The sequence below is a fragment of the Apis laboriosa genome, unplaced genomic scaffold, assembly GCF_014066325.1.
Source record: "Apis laboriosa isolate Shangri-la unplaced genomic scaffold, ASM1406632v1 scaffold47_cov149, whole genome shotgun sequence".
Lineage (NCBI taxonomy): Eukaryota > Metazoa > Arthropoda > Insecta > Hymenoptera > Apidae > Apis > Apis laboriosa.
This window is the reverse complement of record NW_025223437.1, coordinates 2,502,089-2,520,081: the sequence shown is the minus strand read 5'-3', so window position 1 is coordinate 2,520,081 and position 17,993 is coordinate 2,502,089. Positions and strand designations below refer to the sequence as shown.

The 17,993-nt window shown below is 40.8% G+C and overlaps 1 protein-coding gene across 1 annotated transcript in view; it reads right to left on the bottom strand.

Annotated features, from left to right (window-relative positions):
- LOC122716613 (serine-rich adhesin for platelets) overlaps positions 1–17,993 on the bottom strand; it is a 110,943-nt gene that overhangs the window by 18,199 nt on the left and 74,751 nt on the right. The window contains exons 2-7 of the mRNA XM_043939865.1: positions 7,333–7,583; positions 3,072–3,238; positions 2,318–2,518; positions 1,375–1,635; positions 1,035–1,301; positions 109–556 (exon numbers count right to left, since the gene is read on the bottom strand). Coding sequence (XP_043795800.1) covers positions 109–556; positions 1,035–1,301; positions 1,375–1,635; positions 2,318–2,518; positions 3,072–3,238; positions 7,333–7,583 — 1,595 coding nt within the window. The remainder of the gene's footprint in view (positions 1–108; positions 557–1,034; positions 1,302–1,374; positions 1,636–2,317; positions 2,519–3,071; positions 3,239–7,332; positions 7,584–17,993) is intronic.

The following is a 17,993-nucleotide window of genomic DNA, read 5'->3' as shown; positions in this document are numbered from 1 at the left end:
TTCGATCGAGGCTATGGTTAATATGGAAAATGGAAATCGGTTTAAGAAACGGCTCGATAGCCTTCTAAAGGGTATACAATTTATCGGAAACAAGAATTTTCTCCATACCATAGCAACAACGGTAAGGCTAGATTTTCTTTCAGGCGGGGGTGGCGCCATTAAAGCTGTACAGACTGTGCCCGCGGAGCTGGTGGTCGTCGACGTGGACCCCCTTCCGAACAGTTCGTACTCGTTTTCGATGATGGGTGAGGTAGGATCGGAGCTGACGTCGTTCGACTTCATCAATGGACACTGGGGGACGGGATCCTCTTCCCTCAGCGTTTTCAACCCGGAGTCCACGTGGAACGAGGTGTAATAACCCTCCGTGTCGCAGGAATACACGGACGATGTCTCGCCGTCGTCCGAGAACGGTACCACGGCTATATCCTGTATAATGTCCGGGGTCAGCGTGCCCTCCGAAGTCACGGAGGACGAGGTCGACGTGTCCCGTCCTTTGAAACGCCTCACGTGGCTCAATGACGTCGACGAAGTTCCGATCGAAGCTGTCGTCGTCGATCTGCGGGACAAAACGCTTCGTTAAAGCGGATAGTAAAACTTAAGCACGTGCGTGAAGAGGACACGTGAAGCGATACCACTTTCGTGATAAAGAAATGTTATTTGATTCGATGATACTTGCTTCCTCTTAAGGATTTCACAGAGTAAATATAATTGATCCTATCTTCGTTTATCCTACTATTTATCTATCTAAAGAAAGCAATATGTGTAACGACACTTGAGAAATAATTAATCGCAATATATTATATATGTTATAGCAAAATATTGAATTTTCAAAATTCTAAGAAAAAGAGACGTTACGAAACTTGTTTTAAAATGAACAACATTCGTAAAAAAAAAACAACTGTTTCGTTCTTGCTTCGTCGTATAATTATTAACTATGTTTTTCTTCGTTTAATATTTTTCTTCTTTCCCTTTCTAATTAAAGAAAATGCCTGCCGTTAAAATTGTCAAAGCGAGAGTCGAGCCTCGAGTCGTACCTCGGCTGGTGAGTGGTGGTGGTCGTCTCGCTTCCGATACTCGCCCTTCCGCTTTCGGAGGACGCACTCCAGTTTCCAGAACTGGAATGAGGCGGCTCGTCCCTGCTTCCTCCCTTTCGTCTTTCCCTCCTTTGGGCCGCGCTTTCGCGCAATTTCACGCTCGGTTGTCTCTCGCCGCTCGGCACGGATACAGGTATGCTCGAGGTGCTCTTCCCGCTCGAGCTCGACGAGCTCGGCTTCCTTTCGTGAGACTTGTCCTTCCTGCGCCTGCCCATTTTTTATTCGTTACGTAAATATTCGTTTCCTCCATCATCTCGCCGACTGATCCTTTCGCTCTCACCTCTCTGTCCCCGACCCCTCCTGTTGCTGCTCCTGCTGCTGCTGCTGTTGCTGCTGTTGTTGCTGCTGCTGTTGCTGGCTCGATTTCGGGCTGATCAGTTTCAATCTGGACATACCCCACGCCTTCAACGTGTTGAAGTGAGACTTCTTTTCCGCGGGCGAGTCCTTCTTCGACGAACCCAATATGTCCGTGCTCGCTGATCGATGAGCTCTCGATCCCATGTTCGATATCGTCTCCTCCGCCTCCTCTCCGGTCGTTTCTCTGGAAAAAGGGAGAAAGAAAGATAGGATGATGGATTTTTAATTAACTAGAAATACTAATGGGGCGATACGATTATTTCAACATCATATCGTATGGTTAATCTCTTCATCTCTCCATAAGGATAGAAGGTATCGTTATCGATGCTTTCAAAGCGATGATTCCGTCGAGTAAAGTAAAATTCAAATTTTTTATTTTCACTTTTATTTATATATAAAGATTTTGCGAACGGTTCTTCGATAAATCTTCATTTATTACGGAATAGTTTTAAATTAGGAAACGATTATTTGAACATCGTATGGTTAATCTCTTCATCTCTCCATAAGGGGGATCGAAGGTATCGTTGTCGATGCTTTCAAAGCGATGATTCCGTCGAGTAAAGTAAAATTCGAATTTTTTATTTTCACTTTTATCTATCTTACTTTATATATAAAGATTTTGCGTTCTTCGATAAATCTTCATTTATTACGGAATAGTTTTAAATTAGGAAAAAGCTAAGCATTGCATCGATATTGTTAAAGTATTGTTACGAAGATAAATAAATATTCAGGATATATATTATCGTCTATAATTGTTTTAATCTATAAATCTCGATCGATTTTTTACACACCAAGTTTGTTAATACTTGGTTTGCTAATAATTCTGATAATAATTCTTAAAATCGCGTTACAGAGACGTAACTCACCCTCCTATAGCCTGTCGAATTTCTTTCTGATCGGTGCCAGCGATCGTGTTTCGTCTTTTTCCTCTGGGCCTTCGAGGCCGCGATCGCCTCTTCACCGCTGTCTCTTGGCTCTCCGGACCGGACAGCAGAGATCTTCTCCTCGTCGACATTCTCTCGAATCCTCTTCCGCTTACGTCCACCGCCACGATTTCCGCCGGGAATCTGCCACGAGAGGAAGCACGTCAGTATCGGCAACGAAAGTAGGGGAAAGATTTAAGATTCGAGATCGAATTTAAAATTAAGAATAATTGAAACTCAGAAAATAAATAATCTATTCTTCGCGGAATGGAAGATTCGAATTCGTGAAATTAAGAAAAATTTAAACTTTGAAAGCAAATCTATTTCCTAGAATTCTCCCATAAGTCAAATTGAAAATTTAAAGGATACAAAACAAATCCATTCCCTCGTTTCCTAAAAACTGTCTAAAACAAAAGATTAGTTAAAAATCTCGAATAAAGTTAATTACTCAATTAATTATTAAAATGCTTATAAATATAACTGATCCGCTTTATATTTTGAACAATAAATTATCCAAATGACTTCGACTATTAAATTTTGCCTTCAAATCTTAAATTTTCCATAATTCTAGCGAAACTTTTAAAAACTGCAGAGTTAAACTCGATCTAGAAAAATAAAAGAAATAGAGGCGAAATCTCATCGAATCATCGATATCCCTTATCCCTTCAACAACGGGAAAAAAGAAGATCTCCCTTACTTGAGAGCGATGGCTTGGACCTGTTCCTCGGGGCTGGGAAGCTTGTGATCGACGGCGTCGTCGGTCGTCGTATCTCCCAGGATCCTGGACATGCAATCGGGCGGCACTGTAACGTCCCCGAGCGCCTCCGTGGACGTCCATCTTCGAAGATCCTCGATAGCGGCCGGCTGCAACGACACGAATCACGCGTGAGCACTCGAAAAAACACCCCCACCCGATTCCAAAGGCCAAAGGACTTTGCGAATCTCGTGTTCTTTCCCCGCGTTATTGGAAGAAGCGGGGTCGGCCGTCATCGCATCTCATCCTCCTCTTTCCTCCTTCCTCGGGAGGAAACTTGACGCTGCGGCGAAAGAAAAGCGAGCGACGTTGTTTTACGCGCTGGGGAGCCGCGTGGGCACATGCATTGTCGGATGTCACCTCGTGACCAACCGGCTTTCACGCACGGGATACGGAACGGATTGTGTTTCAGGCAGGGCCCTTTTCTAACTGACTAAGAGATGCGCCAACAGAGAAGCTCGTTTCAAGCCAGGTGAAAATGGATCGACCGATTTTTTTCCCCTCCTCGCGAACCGGCTCCGCGGCTTACCACCGAAACCCTCATTTCAACCCTCTTCGATGCTGTATAACTTCGATGTATCGGCTTTCGAAAAAATTAGGTTAGGCTATGATACTGTTGTCACACGTCGAGTTGGCGAATTTTTCCCACCATTCGTGGTGGATGGGCTAGGTGTGATTATACGTGAATATTCATTTTAAATCAGAGTCTACAGTTAACAATTCGCTTTGGCAATTTTAGTGTTAATTAGTAATTAATCGTTTTGTTCGTTGTAAGTTATAAACGTAGTATTATGGAGATAGAAATCGATATTAATTTTAAATCAAAGTCTACAGTTAATTTTCTAACCGACAATTCTAGTGTTAATTAATCGCTTTGTTGATGTAATTACGTTTAATTATTATCTGGAATAGAAATTAATATTAATTTTAACCCAAAGTTTAATTCAACGATTCACTCGATTTGGCGATCCCAGTGTTGATAAGAATCGAATGAAATGTACTTTTAGGCGAGAATTATGCGATCACGCTCGTTTCTTAAAAAAAAAAAAAAAAAGAAAAATCGCAAGCAATCTGGAAAAGAGCTAGACGTGATCCAGCTACGTCAGCCTCGAGTCACTCCTCGATCCATTCCACTCTATTAACAGGTAGCCCGAAGGAACGAGAGAAAAACGTCCTGGTTATCGCGGTAGCGATGGGTTTCGAATCACTTCGAATCCGTATTTGTTCACATACAACGGGTATTTGTATATAAAACGAGAAATTCGAGTCGCCTCGATCGAAACTTCTTAAATCTCGACAAAATTGATCGATACTCGTTCTAAGAATTTTCTTTTAATCGTTACACAATCGATACATAGGGTTAGAAATTTGGAATCGTTTCGACTCGTGCCGTCACTACTTGCCAGAGAACAACCTGCTGCGCAGCCTTTCCTCGAAGGACGCGTGTGCATCGATAAATCTTAGCGTGTGGCTAGAAACGAGCCGGGGAGGTTGATAAGTGAGGTTAGAATAGAGGTCGTCACACGAGCTCGTGAACTTTGCCTCCGGAGTATCAAGGATTCCTCAAGGACGTCCCGCCATTAAATCTTCGTTTATCTGGGAGAACGTAACGTGTGATAACCGATTTCCTCGGATTCGAAACACAGAGGGGTCATCTTTTTATCGTATACGTATCTGCTGCTGTATTTGGTTGTATCAGGAAAGGAATTGGACGAAGATACACCGAAAAATTTCCTTTCGTTTTGTTCTAGATCACGCGCGAGAAAAAAAATGGTGATTGGTTATTTCGAATGTTACATTTCGAAGATTCAATTGAGAGGGAATTTTGATTAATCAATGAATAGAAAGGGTTATTTAAATTATATAAATAAGTGATGAGGAAAGCCCAGTTTTGATATTTTTTTAAAAGTTTACTCATTCTGTAATATTTCATAGATCCTCCGCATCTAAAATTGATCTTCTTACCGGATGGCCGAATATAAACATAACCTCAATCTGAGATTCCATTTCCAAGAATTGATGAGAATAGAGATGAACGTTAAAGTGGATCGAAGATCTACGTTACATCTCGAGAGAAGAGCAAATTTTTAAACGATTCGATCATCGTTCTCCATGAAAATCGTATCCTATTCCAGTTTTTTTCATCAGTTATTCTTCATATAACTTCAACGACTGAAAAGAAAAAATATTCTTTGAAAATAGCTACTAACTATACAAACACATTCGTGGAATATAAACTTTAGATTGGAAAATCGAAGTAATTTTTCCTTCCACGCAATATATTTCGATTATCCTTCGAAACGTTGCTAATCCAACATAAATCAAAGATCGGGAATAGCGAAAGGGCGAAAAGGGGAGTCGAAAAGAGGGATTTCCGTCGAGCCTCTCGCATTTTCTTCACTCTCTGAGACGAAACGTTCGAATCCAAGAATTCCAACGTCACCGCGATCAAAGAACTCGGCTCTGATTTCCTTCTCCCCTCGATCGAGGCCGGAAGTCTCCTTTCTGACTTCTTGTTGTTGTCAATATCAACAGGGAACTGGGCCTTTCTGCCACGACGAGGGGCAACGAAAATCGGGGTCGCCGCAACAGGGAAAAGAAGAGGGAAGGGGGAAAAAGAAAATAATAATAACAGAGAAGGGGATCTCTGAAACTTCTGGAAATCCACGAGAAATCGACGAGGGTTGATCGACTTTCGATAATGGCCGATTGTTAATGGCGGTGCGTGGCTGGGTGGAGAACTGTAATACGAGGAGCGGATTTATGGCTCGGGTCGCGGCACCGAGTGAATTAACCGTTTGACAGGGCAATGAAACGAGTTCCAATTCCATTTCGTGAAATAACCGTGCACAACCTCTCGATGGGTGGGTGTGAGACGAAGGAACAAACGCTCCATCTTCGAAACGGAAATACATGTGTGAGTGTACGTGTGTGTGTATATAATGATGGATTTGTATACAGTTACTGTGCCTAATTTTATTGGCCAGGTGGTTGGGTTCTACGAAAAATTTGGCTTTTCGGTTCTTTGACCGATGAATTTCGATCGCGTGTTGCGCGACGTTGTGTGTATATAATTATTCGTTTATTCATTTCGAGTTGATGGATATTACGAGGATAGATTAAGTTTCTCCGAATCTATTTCATTCTATTTCTAGAAATAATCTATATCGATTTAAAAATGAGATACGAAGTAAAAGTGGTAAGAATGACTTAACGATTTAAAGTAATAAACATTCAAAGAGAAATAAATAAGAGATATTTCCAATAAGACACCCTATATACGCAAAATCGTATCAAACCTTTGTACCATAAAACTTTCCATCATCAACATTCCAATTCTTCTCGACGAAACAATCAAACGATCAAATTTACTTTCAAAACTTTCCTCGATTGCCGCTTAACGACGTTAATTAAAAGAACGGGCGAAATTAAATAATACGGGAAAAATACGTCGTCGATAATAGCCCCTAATAAGAGTAAATGAGAAGGGATCGGATCGGATCGTGCGTTATTAACGTACTAATGCATTAACGGAACGGAGAATAATGCAAGGGAACGATACGTATCGTTATAGAACGATTCATGGCCTCCCGACCACCGTGTAGAATTCAACGTATATCTCCCTGACTTCCCATGACATCTCCCATTGAACCACGGCCCTATCGTTGCTTGGCCATACCAATGGGATTACAATTTAACAGAGATACGCAGCCTGGCTAAATCCAATCCATTCGTGCCTCCTTCTGGTTTACGTTCGCACAGGTGTATCGTTCCATTGACCAACGAAAGATTCGAGAATAGTTGCGTTCGTGGCATTAATTGATGGTGGAAAAAGAAAAAAAAGATTTTTATCGTTTCCTTTTTTTCTTGAAAAATTTAATATCCAGTTAATTGTAGTGATAAACGTTTCGCTCGTCGAAGCGAAAAATTTGATATTTTATTTTTCATAGTTTTTGAACTTCAAAAACTAGCTTTTCGTGGGTACGGAAAAAAAATTGTCGAAAATTTTTCTCGCTATTACTTCTCGAATTAATAAAAATTTATTCGAGACTATACAGCAAATAAATTTCGTTTCGTTAAATCCTCTCGATCGGTGGGAGGGGGGAGAGAAATAATTATGGGACGAATGGATGATGGGTAAATATGAATGGGAATGTTTCGAGGTAATCCGAACGAATATCCATAGAAGGATTATTACACTTACGATCCTGGATTCGATGTCGAGACTTTGGTCTCGCCTTCTCTTGCCAAGGACGGGCGTGCACAGGAACATATCCATGGAGCTGCCATCCCTTCTCAGGCTATCCAAACTTCTGACAGCGACTATAGCGGCAGCCTCGTACAATTCCCTCAAGGCTTTCGGCCTGGTGTCCGATGTGAACAACGCCGTCGATGCTTTCTTAACCATGTGAAAATGTTCCGTCCTCGTCGCGAACGTGCAAATATCCGATTCCGCTGAAACGCATTACGTAATAGAACAGGTTAGTAAGATCGAATCGAAGATATTCTTTGTATTTATCGAATACTTTAAATATTTTCTTCTTTTCTTTTTTTTTTTTTTCAAGGTAACGATTCATAAGGCGAGATATAGATTGTTAAACTTTATAAGAATTAAATTCTTATTCAAGCTTCATTCCTTTTCGAATATTAAAACAATTCTTCGAATATAAAATGGATTTTTATCGAACTTAATGCGAAGATTATTGTTTTGATTATAATAGTAACGTTACGATATTTAATGCGTAATGGTAAATTGACAACCTTGACAACGTGTGTCGCATCAAATGTTGGCCCATAATTTTAACTCGTGTCAGCGTCGCGCGTAACAATTAAATCAAAAGAACATATCTCATGTTTCATTTCCTCCGGGGCCATGTTTAATTCGATGTTTCCGGCGCTCTCGGCCGTGACACACCTCAAACTAAGAGGCTAAAACTTTTAACAAACTGCGTCGAGAGAACTGTCGCCGAATTGAAACATAATACGGTGTAAGAACTCTGCTTTCACTTGCGTCCTATAAAATACTACTATAAGACGCGAGAGGCGAGATGTTTAAAGAAGAAATCTAGGACGAAGATTTTATAATGTCGTGCTTATATTACGAAAAGTATAAATGATGAATACTTTTTTTTTTTTTTAATCGTACACGAATGATCGTAATAATAATAATTCGATTCGTTTTTTATTTATTTATTTATTTTTTTAATATCAACTTTTAATTTCAATTACTTCGTTAATATGTATAATTATGTATAATTCTGAATTTAAAGATCGTTGATAATTTTCGATAGGGAAATTTTATATTAAATCTGAAATAAAGAGATAGAAGATTACGTAATTTTAATATTGAAAGGAACTTTATTTTATTAAAAAATTGTATCCATTTTCAAATCATTAATGAACAAATTTTGATCGCAAAATTCAGTGTTCATTGTTACAGAAAAATCGAAATTAGCTTGAACCTTATATTTTTACGATACCTTATATTTCTCAATTTTTCTAACAATTTCTCCAATAACATACACATTCGATTCTCAATCAAAACGGGAAATCTATGACCCGTTTACCAACAGCAATTAATTCCAACACCGATCAGAGAATAGTGGCACCAGACGTCCACCAATCTCGAATCTCACGGAAGTGAATCACTCTCTCGATTCAATCTCTTCCATTCTCGGCCGACCCGTTCGTGGGAGATTATTGTTATAAAACAATGCAAGAACACCGTAAACACACCGTTCTGTCCCGATTAGTCTCGTTATTCGTCTAATTGCTGACCTCTTTGCCCGACGAACGGATTCGTACGATCGTGACAATGCCGCGTGTTCCTCCGCCATGCCACCCTCCACCATTTTCGCCCATTAACGCGTGCCTCCTTCTTTACTCCTTCCCCTTGCTCTTGTTTTTTGTTTTTGCACAATAACGCCAAAGGGTCAATCGGCCATTGTTCGCTACGCCACGCGATAGGGTCGTGCCATTCTTTTCACGGAAATCTCTGCCATTCAATCTCTACCCCCTTCGCTTCGCAGATGAACCCGATGGCGAACGCGAAATTTTCGGCTCGAGCCTCGTTCCTGTCCACGAGGATGTGACGTATGATATATATATATATACGTTTTCACGATGCGAAAATCATCTTATTTTCACAACTAATGGATTTATAATGCGTTTGTATTATTTTCAAGGTAAATTCGATTCGAAAATATTTAAATTACGTTAATGATAAAATAAAGATCGTTTTGTGCCAAAAGAAATTGGTGTAATTGGTGTATAAAATAATTATATACGATCAAAGTGCATTTGTTGTTCAAAGGAGCAACGTTTCTTTTTTCTCTTAACGAAGATATTTTAGATATTTGTAACGACTAAATTTGTAACTTGTGATCTACATTCGCGAGAAATACGATTATTAATTCTCAAGAGGATTAATAAAAACCTCGATGTTAAAGAAGAAAGAAATCTCGATGTACCCGATAATTTTGACAATACCGATCGAATTATGTATCATCCTCTCCACGTAACAACGATCTCCTTTTTTTTTAAATCTCGTATTTCAACCGCGTATAACGAGACACATGTTGTGTTCGGGCATCGAATAAACGATACAGTTATCCGATATATTCGGCGCAAGCGCGATGCGCACAGGGCGTGCGATCGGAGCGGGCGAACAAGTTTTCATTAGCCATTATCGGGGGATCTTGAACAACCGGTAACTTGCTTCCGCCGCGTTTCAATGAATTAAGAGTTCCCTTAACGGTTTGTCACGGCAGAAGGTGGTAATATCGCGCCATTGCCCCGAGCGATTTGTGCCACGGTTGATAAACGCTAACGCGACGCGTGCACGTACGCCTCGAAGGGGGGAGAATACCGAGGAAGGGGGGGAGGGAGGGAAGGTCCACAACCGAACCAGTCCAGATTCGATACAATCAGCCGGTGAACAAGTATTTCCATAGGTAGCGGTCCATAAAACTTTGCAATATTTCCAATATCCCTTTTATATCCATCGCGGGATACTCCTCTTGAATTGGGTTAACGAAGATGTACGGGTTGAGAGAAAGTATTGACGAATAGAGATAACTTTCTGAGATTTTTTTTGAGAATTTTTGGAGAAGACGTCGATTAAATGTGCGATCGATTATAGAAAAAGTGCATCGTTGCTTTTATTATGATATTTATTAATTAAATTGGATTCTCCTCGAGTAATTTAATATTTTGGACGATGAACAAATCTCAACGCGTGGATTAAAATTGTTTTAAATATATATATATATTTATTGACTCACAATTTTCGAAATTCAACGATCGGAATTTTAATAAGATTTCATGGAATAAATCGAACATCTGGTTTCGATATAAGACGAATAAGAGAACTAACTTGATACATTGGATAAACCGTCTCGTTTAATCGTTCAACGATTCAATATTGGTGGTGTCAAAGGGGGTGTAGATGGAGACTAGACGCTCGCTAGGCCGGATAAATGTACGGGGAGCGGCATTAAATGCGTGACGGGTGTTGGGTAAAGAAGGGTTGGACGATGGTAGTTTTTACAGACGCGAGAAGAGAGCGAGTTACGAGTCAAGGTCGGCCGCACAGGTTGCTCGGTCATGAGGATAGAAATATGACTGGATATACGGGTAGATATATATCTGGCGGTGATAGTTGCGCCACGATTTCGCTGGTAGCCACGGGTTTACAGTTGAATAATAGGCGTCCAATTGAACGTTTGACGCAATCCTTCCTTCCAATCGAATCGATCCAATCATTCCGAACGGACGTACGATCGTACAGTGTGTAATCGAAATCGATATTGTTATTAAGAGAAAACGGAATGAAAAAAAAAAAAGATTTTGCCAAAGATTGTACGTATATCTCCTTTTACAATTGTCGTGGAGGTTTCGAACGAAGATTCAAGGAGGAGAGATCGAACGAAGAGAACGAATCGAATAATCTTATCCAATTGAGGATAAAAACACAAAAATTGGAAAAACTCCATGATAAAACTAATCGATGAAAATCCAAAATTGCAAGTCTAATTGAAATCTAATCCGATAACTAAATACGAAAAGATAAAAACATCAAAATTCCGTGGCAAGAGGAAATACGTACGTAAGAAAGGGAAAAAATGAGCAGAGAGAAAAAAGAAAAAGATGACCAAAATACTGAAGAAACGAAAGGCGGGGATCGAGGAGGGAGGAATAAGAAGGCGGAGGAGGAGTAGAAAGGCAGATTTCCGATGGTGAAGAGCCGGTCGGGCTGTGGGAGGTCCGATGAGGCTCGGCTATGCAAAGTGGCCCGAAGGGCCGCTCGCGCGGACCTTCACAGAGGCCGACAGCCGGTTCACCGGTTGCTTCGCCCGCCTTCAGCTCAAACCAAGATATCAGAAGGCGTGTAATTCGTGGTTGCTTGCCGGCTACGTGAACGTAGAAATTTACCAGTCCCAACCGGCATACCGTATCGATTCTCTTCCTCTCTCTCTTCCTCTCTCTCTCTCTCTCTCTCTCTCTCTCTCCTCTCCATCGATCTTACGAACCCGTCGAGTCGAACGATCTCAATCGGTGGAAACGTAGGTCGACTCGGTTGGCGTGGAACGAGTAGCTGGATCTGTGTCGTTGACGCGCGAAACGGAGAGATTTTATCGACGGTTTGTCGAGGATGGAAAAGCGGTCGATCGCGTTGACAGAAACGCGTGGACATTGAAACGATACGTGGTCGATCGAAACGGATGATAACGCGATGAACTTGCACGATTTTTGATTTAGATTATAGGTAGAACCTGGAAATGAGAAAATATGGATCAGATCGTGCGTTATATCGATTTAAATATGGCGTATATAAATTTTCTTGCGGACTGTTTACTTTACCAAAAAAGGAATGAACTAGGATCGAAAATATTTAACATCGAAGAAGGGAGGCATCAATCTCTCTTAATCCCTCTTAACAGAATTTTTTTCTTAATAAACGTAACATTTCCATTAGACGATCGTTAAAATTGTTGTTTAAAGGAGAGAAGGATCGAACGACTCGAGAAACAAAATTCTCCGAACGAATGAATATTCAGCTCCCTAACTTTATACATCACACCGCCTCCAATCTCTGCCCGATGCGAGCCAAACGACCGGTACACGCGCTCTCTTACGCTAAAACTCGAATATATTATACGAAAGTTGCGATCATGTGACGCGTTGATCGTCGCATAAAACCGATGTTTACACTGAGCAACGATGAAAGGAAGGTGATGCGCGACTGAGACCCCTCGCCGGCCACCTGTTATTTCAAGTCATAAATTCGTCAAAGGGATCGTTTAAAAGATTTCCACCGTGTCTCGTTAAAATGGCTCTATATAAAATGGCTCGAGCCATTCCGTGTAAACCCATTCCCGCGAACCCGTTCCTGCCTACGAAGTGGTCGACGAGTTGGTAAACGATCCGAAATTTGCATGTATTCCGCGGGTGGTGGCTTCTAAATGGGCCGGTTAATCACAGAGTCGGAACCGATCGAACACCCCCAATTAGCCGATATTATCGGTCGTCGGTAACAAGTGTAACAAATCAATCCGTGCGAATAATTTTCGAGGATCGATGAATTCCTTCGAGAATCTCGGAAACCGGGTTCCATATTCTTCCCAAGATTAATCGGTGTATTTTGCAAATGGAATCGCGTAAATTTTCACCTCGTTCCGAAGGCGATAATTCGAGAGTTATATACGGGCTGCGTAATAACTATATACCTTGCGTTTCGTTCGATTCTTTAACGCTTTCACTTTTCGCCAATACTTTGGTGAATGAAACGAACGACGATCGAAGAGTTTTTTTTGCCGAGGAAGGGCGAAAACTTTCTTTAAATTATCCTTGCTTTGCATTTTTACTACGTGTTTCCTTTCACATATATCTCGACGTTTTTCATCTCGTTTCGTGTTTCTCGACGCGTGACGTGTATTTTTATGAGAATTACGAGTATAACGACTATAATTCAGACGTAACACTTTAACGGATAATTGATACAATTTTGATACATCGTAAGTTACCTGTTCGCAGTTTGAACGTATCGACATCCGTCCTATAAATACATCGATACTTTACTGTTACGCGAAAGAGGTCTTAATCGAGCATCCACGTACGATAAAACTCCACTTATCCGAATATCCATTTTCCTCGTTATCATCGTTGACATAATTCAAGAACACTTATTTTTATATTATTCCACTTATCATTAATTATTCGAGAAATAGCGAGAACAATTAATAAAGATTCACGAGCATCTTTAACCCATTTCTAATCCTACGATAATTTCATGCTCAATCTCAAACTCCACCTTCTAAATCCCATTCAAAATAAAACTCCCTCTCCCTCGTAACCGTACGTTCCTACGTTCACGTGAAACCGTTAAGGAGAGCCTAATTGTTCCACGTGGAACGTGGACGACACGGAGAGAAGGCACGAAGGCTCGCGACACGCGTCCATCCGTGATGCGAAACAGTGACGGATGGCAGGGGCAAGACGCGCGAGTACACGCGGCCCTCGATGGACATTGCACGAGTCCCAAGTTCTCGTAAACGGCGAACGGTGCGGCTTCAGGACTGCGTGTAATTGCGGGTAAAACAAGAGCCCTCGGTGTGGGTCCCCTGTTCCACTCGAGGTGCATCTACGTTTCGGAACTCCAACTCCTTTTGTCCGCGATCTTCGTTGAAAAGAGAAAAAAGAGCGAGGGAGAGAAGCAGCGTGGAAGAGAAAGAAGGTAGGTCGATGAAGAGGGAAAGAGTTAAGATCACGAACGGGTGGATAAAAGCGACGAGAAAAGTGGTTTGGTGAAAAAGAAGGGGAAGAGGAGCGAGAGAGAGAGAGAGAGAGAGACAGAGGGGAAAGGAGGGGAAAGGGGCGAGTCGAACGGCGAGAAGAGAAGGAAGGAAGGAGGGTGGAGAGAGAGAGAGGGAGGAGGATGGAGTCACCTGAAGCGGCTGAGGGGAGGCGAGGAGGAGATGAGCGAGAGGCAAGGTGAGGTAAGGAGGAATGCGGTTACGGTAGATCGCGGACCAGTCCCTCGCGCACAGGTCCTGCAAAGCCCGACAGGGACCACGAAAAACGAGCAAAACGGAGACCGCGTGGCCCAACCGCGTGTGCACGCGCAAGCGCGCCGCAGGAGGATCTTTGCTCGCGCCATTCACCGAACGGATCGACCGTTGTCTCCGTGGATTTCCATCGTTTTCCAGGACGCGTGTCGTCCAAGATTGGCCGCGCGTCGAGAGGGATTCTCTCTTCCGGAGAGATGCTCGCCCTTCCCTTTTTTTCACAATTTAGCTCTTCTTCTCCTTTCCTCCCTCTTCTTCTCTTTCCTTCTTCTCGTGACCTTGCCTCTTCTACGGATGGAATCTTAATCGGTTCTCGGATCGGTCAGTCGAGCGAGAAAAATGAATTGGTCGGGACAAAAAGATCGTGTCTGAAGATTGCGCGTGACGATTGTTTTTTTCTTTTTCTTCTTTTCTTTTTTCGTACGAGTCATCGATGATGATGGTGGTGATGGTGGTCCAAACTTGGAAAATTTTCTTAGAAAACGTTATCTTGCGAATAAAATATATAAATATATAAAATATATAAAATATAAATATTGTAAAAAGAAAAACAAAGAATTATCCTCCAAAGAAAGTATCGTGCCAAATCTATGGTTCGAATAAATGAATATCGATTCGCCTTTTGGCCAACGCATACATAAATTTGGCATCCTTGTGAAAAAGTGATGCAATATTTCACTAAAGCTCAGTAGATTTTCTTATCATTGGGACCGAAGCACGGCATCTTTTAGGATCAAGGGAGCGTGATTGCTTGGCTGCACGTCGTAAGAAAAGTAACTTATAGTTCTGCGAAAATATCTGGCACGTTTACAAATGTTCCCTGTCTTTGTCCAGATTTCTCGTCTTGATTAAAAAAAACGTGGAAATTTATTGAATTCGTTATCCGCGCTGGTTTTTTTTTTCTTCTTCTTCTTCTTTGTATTACAACTCGACAGAATAAGTTTATCACGAATTTGAAAACAAGATTTTTTTTTACGATGTTATTTAAAAATATTTCTTACGAAACGAAGTTATATCACAAGTTGTTTGAAATTATATAAATCGACAAACTAGATAAAACTTGTAGTAATAATTCTATAAGCGCATATTTTTTTGAGACTTTACGTCTTCTTAAGGAGTGAACGATGCGTGGTAAATCGCGGAATATCGCATAAAGAATTTTAAAAAATCTTGACGAGTAAACGAGCGTAATATATTAAGAAGGCGATAAATCACGAAAGGAAAGGAAAAAGTTTCGTGTTTATGATTACGTTGATAGCGTTAAAATGTATCGTATTATCGATAAACAAGTAGCAATTAGAGGCGTAATACATAAATGAGTGAAACAGGATTTGCGAGAGAAAACTAGTTGACAACATGAATAAACATCGTAAAACCAGAATGAGACTTTACGCCTCGTAACAGCGTTACTTAGAATTCGAGGAACTTTTGTTTTACGGGTCTGTCAGACGCGTATCCATGAATGATACGTTTGTAACAAAAATAAAACCATCAAAAATATTTTTACAAGTATAACCAAAAACTTGGAGCTTTGATCATCATCTCGAGTGATCTTTGATATTTCGATGAATTTACAAAAAACTTTTCTTTTTTTTTTTTTATAAAAAAGATCATCTTTTCTACTCGTTTTCTAAAATGATTTTCAAGGGAATTTAATCAAGCGAATTGTCGAATGATATAAAAATACAATACTTGTATTCGTTGCAGCGTGTATTTTTCTAGTTCGTGAGAAAGCGGCGCGGTTGATTTCGTTTATTTCGTTCGAAGTTAAACAACCGTAACTAAACAACTCATTCAACATCGCCACCTCCCTGACGTATTAATTTCCCTCGTATAATTACCGAAGGCGTACGCGTCTTCAAAAAGTTCAATATCATCCCATGGTCCATGGCGGTGGCCGTGGCCACGTCATAAATCTCGATTACGCTTCTCCTGCTTTTATTGCGACCTAAAAAAAAAAAAAAAAAAANAAAAAAAAAAAAAAAAAAAAAAAAAGAAAAAAAAGCGAGCCCGTACGTGTAACCGTACGAAGCGTGGACCGCGGAGAGACAATAAGGTTCTATCAGATTGTCTGGTCTGGTTGGTTGACATGACTGGAAATCCCAAGATCGAACGATACCATCACAATGGAGAGTGCAGGGTTAAGAAACACGCGGGCCATCGACGGGAAAAAAAGGAGGAGGAGGAGGAGGAGGAAGAGGAAAGAAAGAAGGGAGGGAGAACGTGAGCGGAGGACGACGTGCATATACGAATCGCCTTACATTGTGGCTTATTAAAAGCGAAATCAAGCACTTAATTAACCGTCCTTGTACGGTTGATTTTAACGATTCGTTTAATGGAAGTGGAAGATTTTCATTATAGATAAACGTTTCACTCGTATGCAAATCTTCGTAGACGATCTTCGGAGGAATTGGAACGATAGGATGCGATTAGCGTCGAGCAAGTATATTTTAATTTCGATGACGATTCGCTTCTGTAAATCATTGAGAAGGTGTTGGTATACATAGTATGGTTGTAGCTTCGAACTATATGGAGGAGATCTCCATTGATCCCAATTTCTTTCTGGACGAAATCCACCATGTCTCGAAGATGATATTATAAGAATTAATTTCCTTATTCTTTTTTAAAGAAGTATATCTGCTAGAAGCTTACGAAAAATAGAAAAAAATCCACGTTACTGTTAGAACTATTAATTAAATATTTTAGCTCGATTAAAACCTCGATATAACAACGATCGCAACGAGGAATGAAATAATTTCGAAAAATTGCTATTATCGTTCCCAATTCCAATTTCCGATAAAATACGAAAATCAAGAATATATTTTTTATAATCCCTGAATCTTTATCTCAATTTCTCCATCCTTCGAATCGAATTCCCTTCTCTAGAATGCAAAAAAAAAAAACTTAATAAACGACGAGCATCTATCGGCCTTGTCCGACCGTGAAACGTTCGTACCTTCGATAACGAAACGACGTAACCCCGTCGAGGAGAGGGAGGGAGAAAATTGAGCAGCAATCGAGCGGAAGATTAACAACTCGTCCCGGTTGACCGATAGGAAGACACGTAAGACGACTAAGATCGGAACTGTAATTAATGCCGGAGGCCGATTCGAGGGCGGTACCAGAGGGAGGAGGAAAAAGAGAAGAAGAGGGAGAGGGAAGGCTTGACGTTCGAAGACGTAAGAAGAGGGCGTTGATTGCGAACGACCGGCAGCGACCAACACAGGAAGTGCATTGTGCTATTAACACTGTTTAGACTTGGCTTCTAATCGAAGATAAACCCCGTGGACGCGCTTCTTCTTCTTCTTCTTCTTCTTCTTCCTCTTCCTCTTCCTTGAGTTGGCGCCGTGTAACGAGCCGTGTGTCCACGAGCATTTATTGACTATTGTTAACGCCAACGGGCGAAGATAATTTATATTCGGTGGCGTTCCTCTGGTTTTTCAGATAAGAGATAAAAAAGATCGTGCTTCGAAAGATGTGTAACGAGAGGATTCGAAGTAACTCGAGTTTGAGAATAACTCGATAAAAAAGTAGCAGGATGTAGATCATTTTTCGACGACGTTGAGAAAAGGTAGTTGAAACGGTCGCTTGGAATGATAAAAGTGGGAATATGGAGTGGAATAAAATATTGTGTAATTGTCAAAAATATTCTTAAAAAGTTTTACTTTCGAATAAACTGTTTAAAAATTGAAAATTAAACATTTTATGATCAGAGGGAATTTTTTTATTGAGAAAATCTATTTTGGATTTGGAGAAAGAGAGTTACAAGCTGTACAGCTTTCTTCTTTTTTTTTTTTTT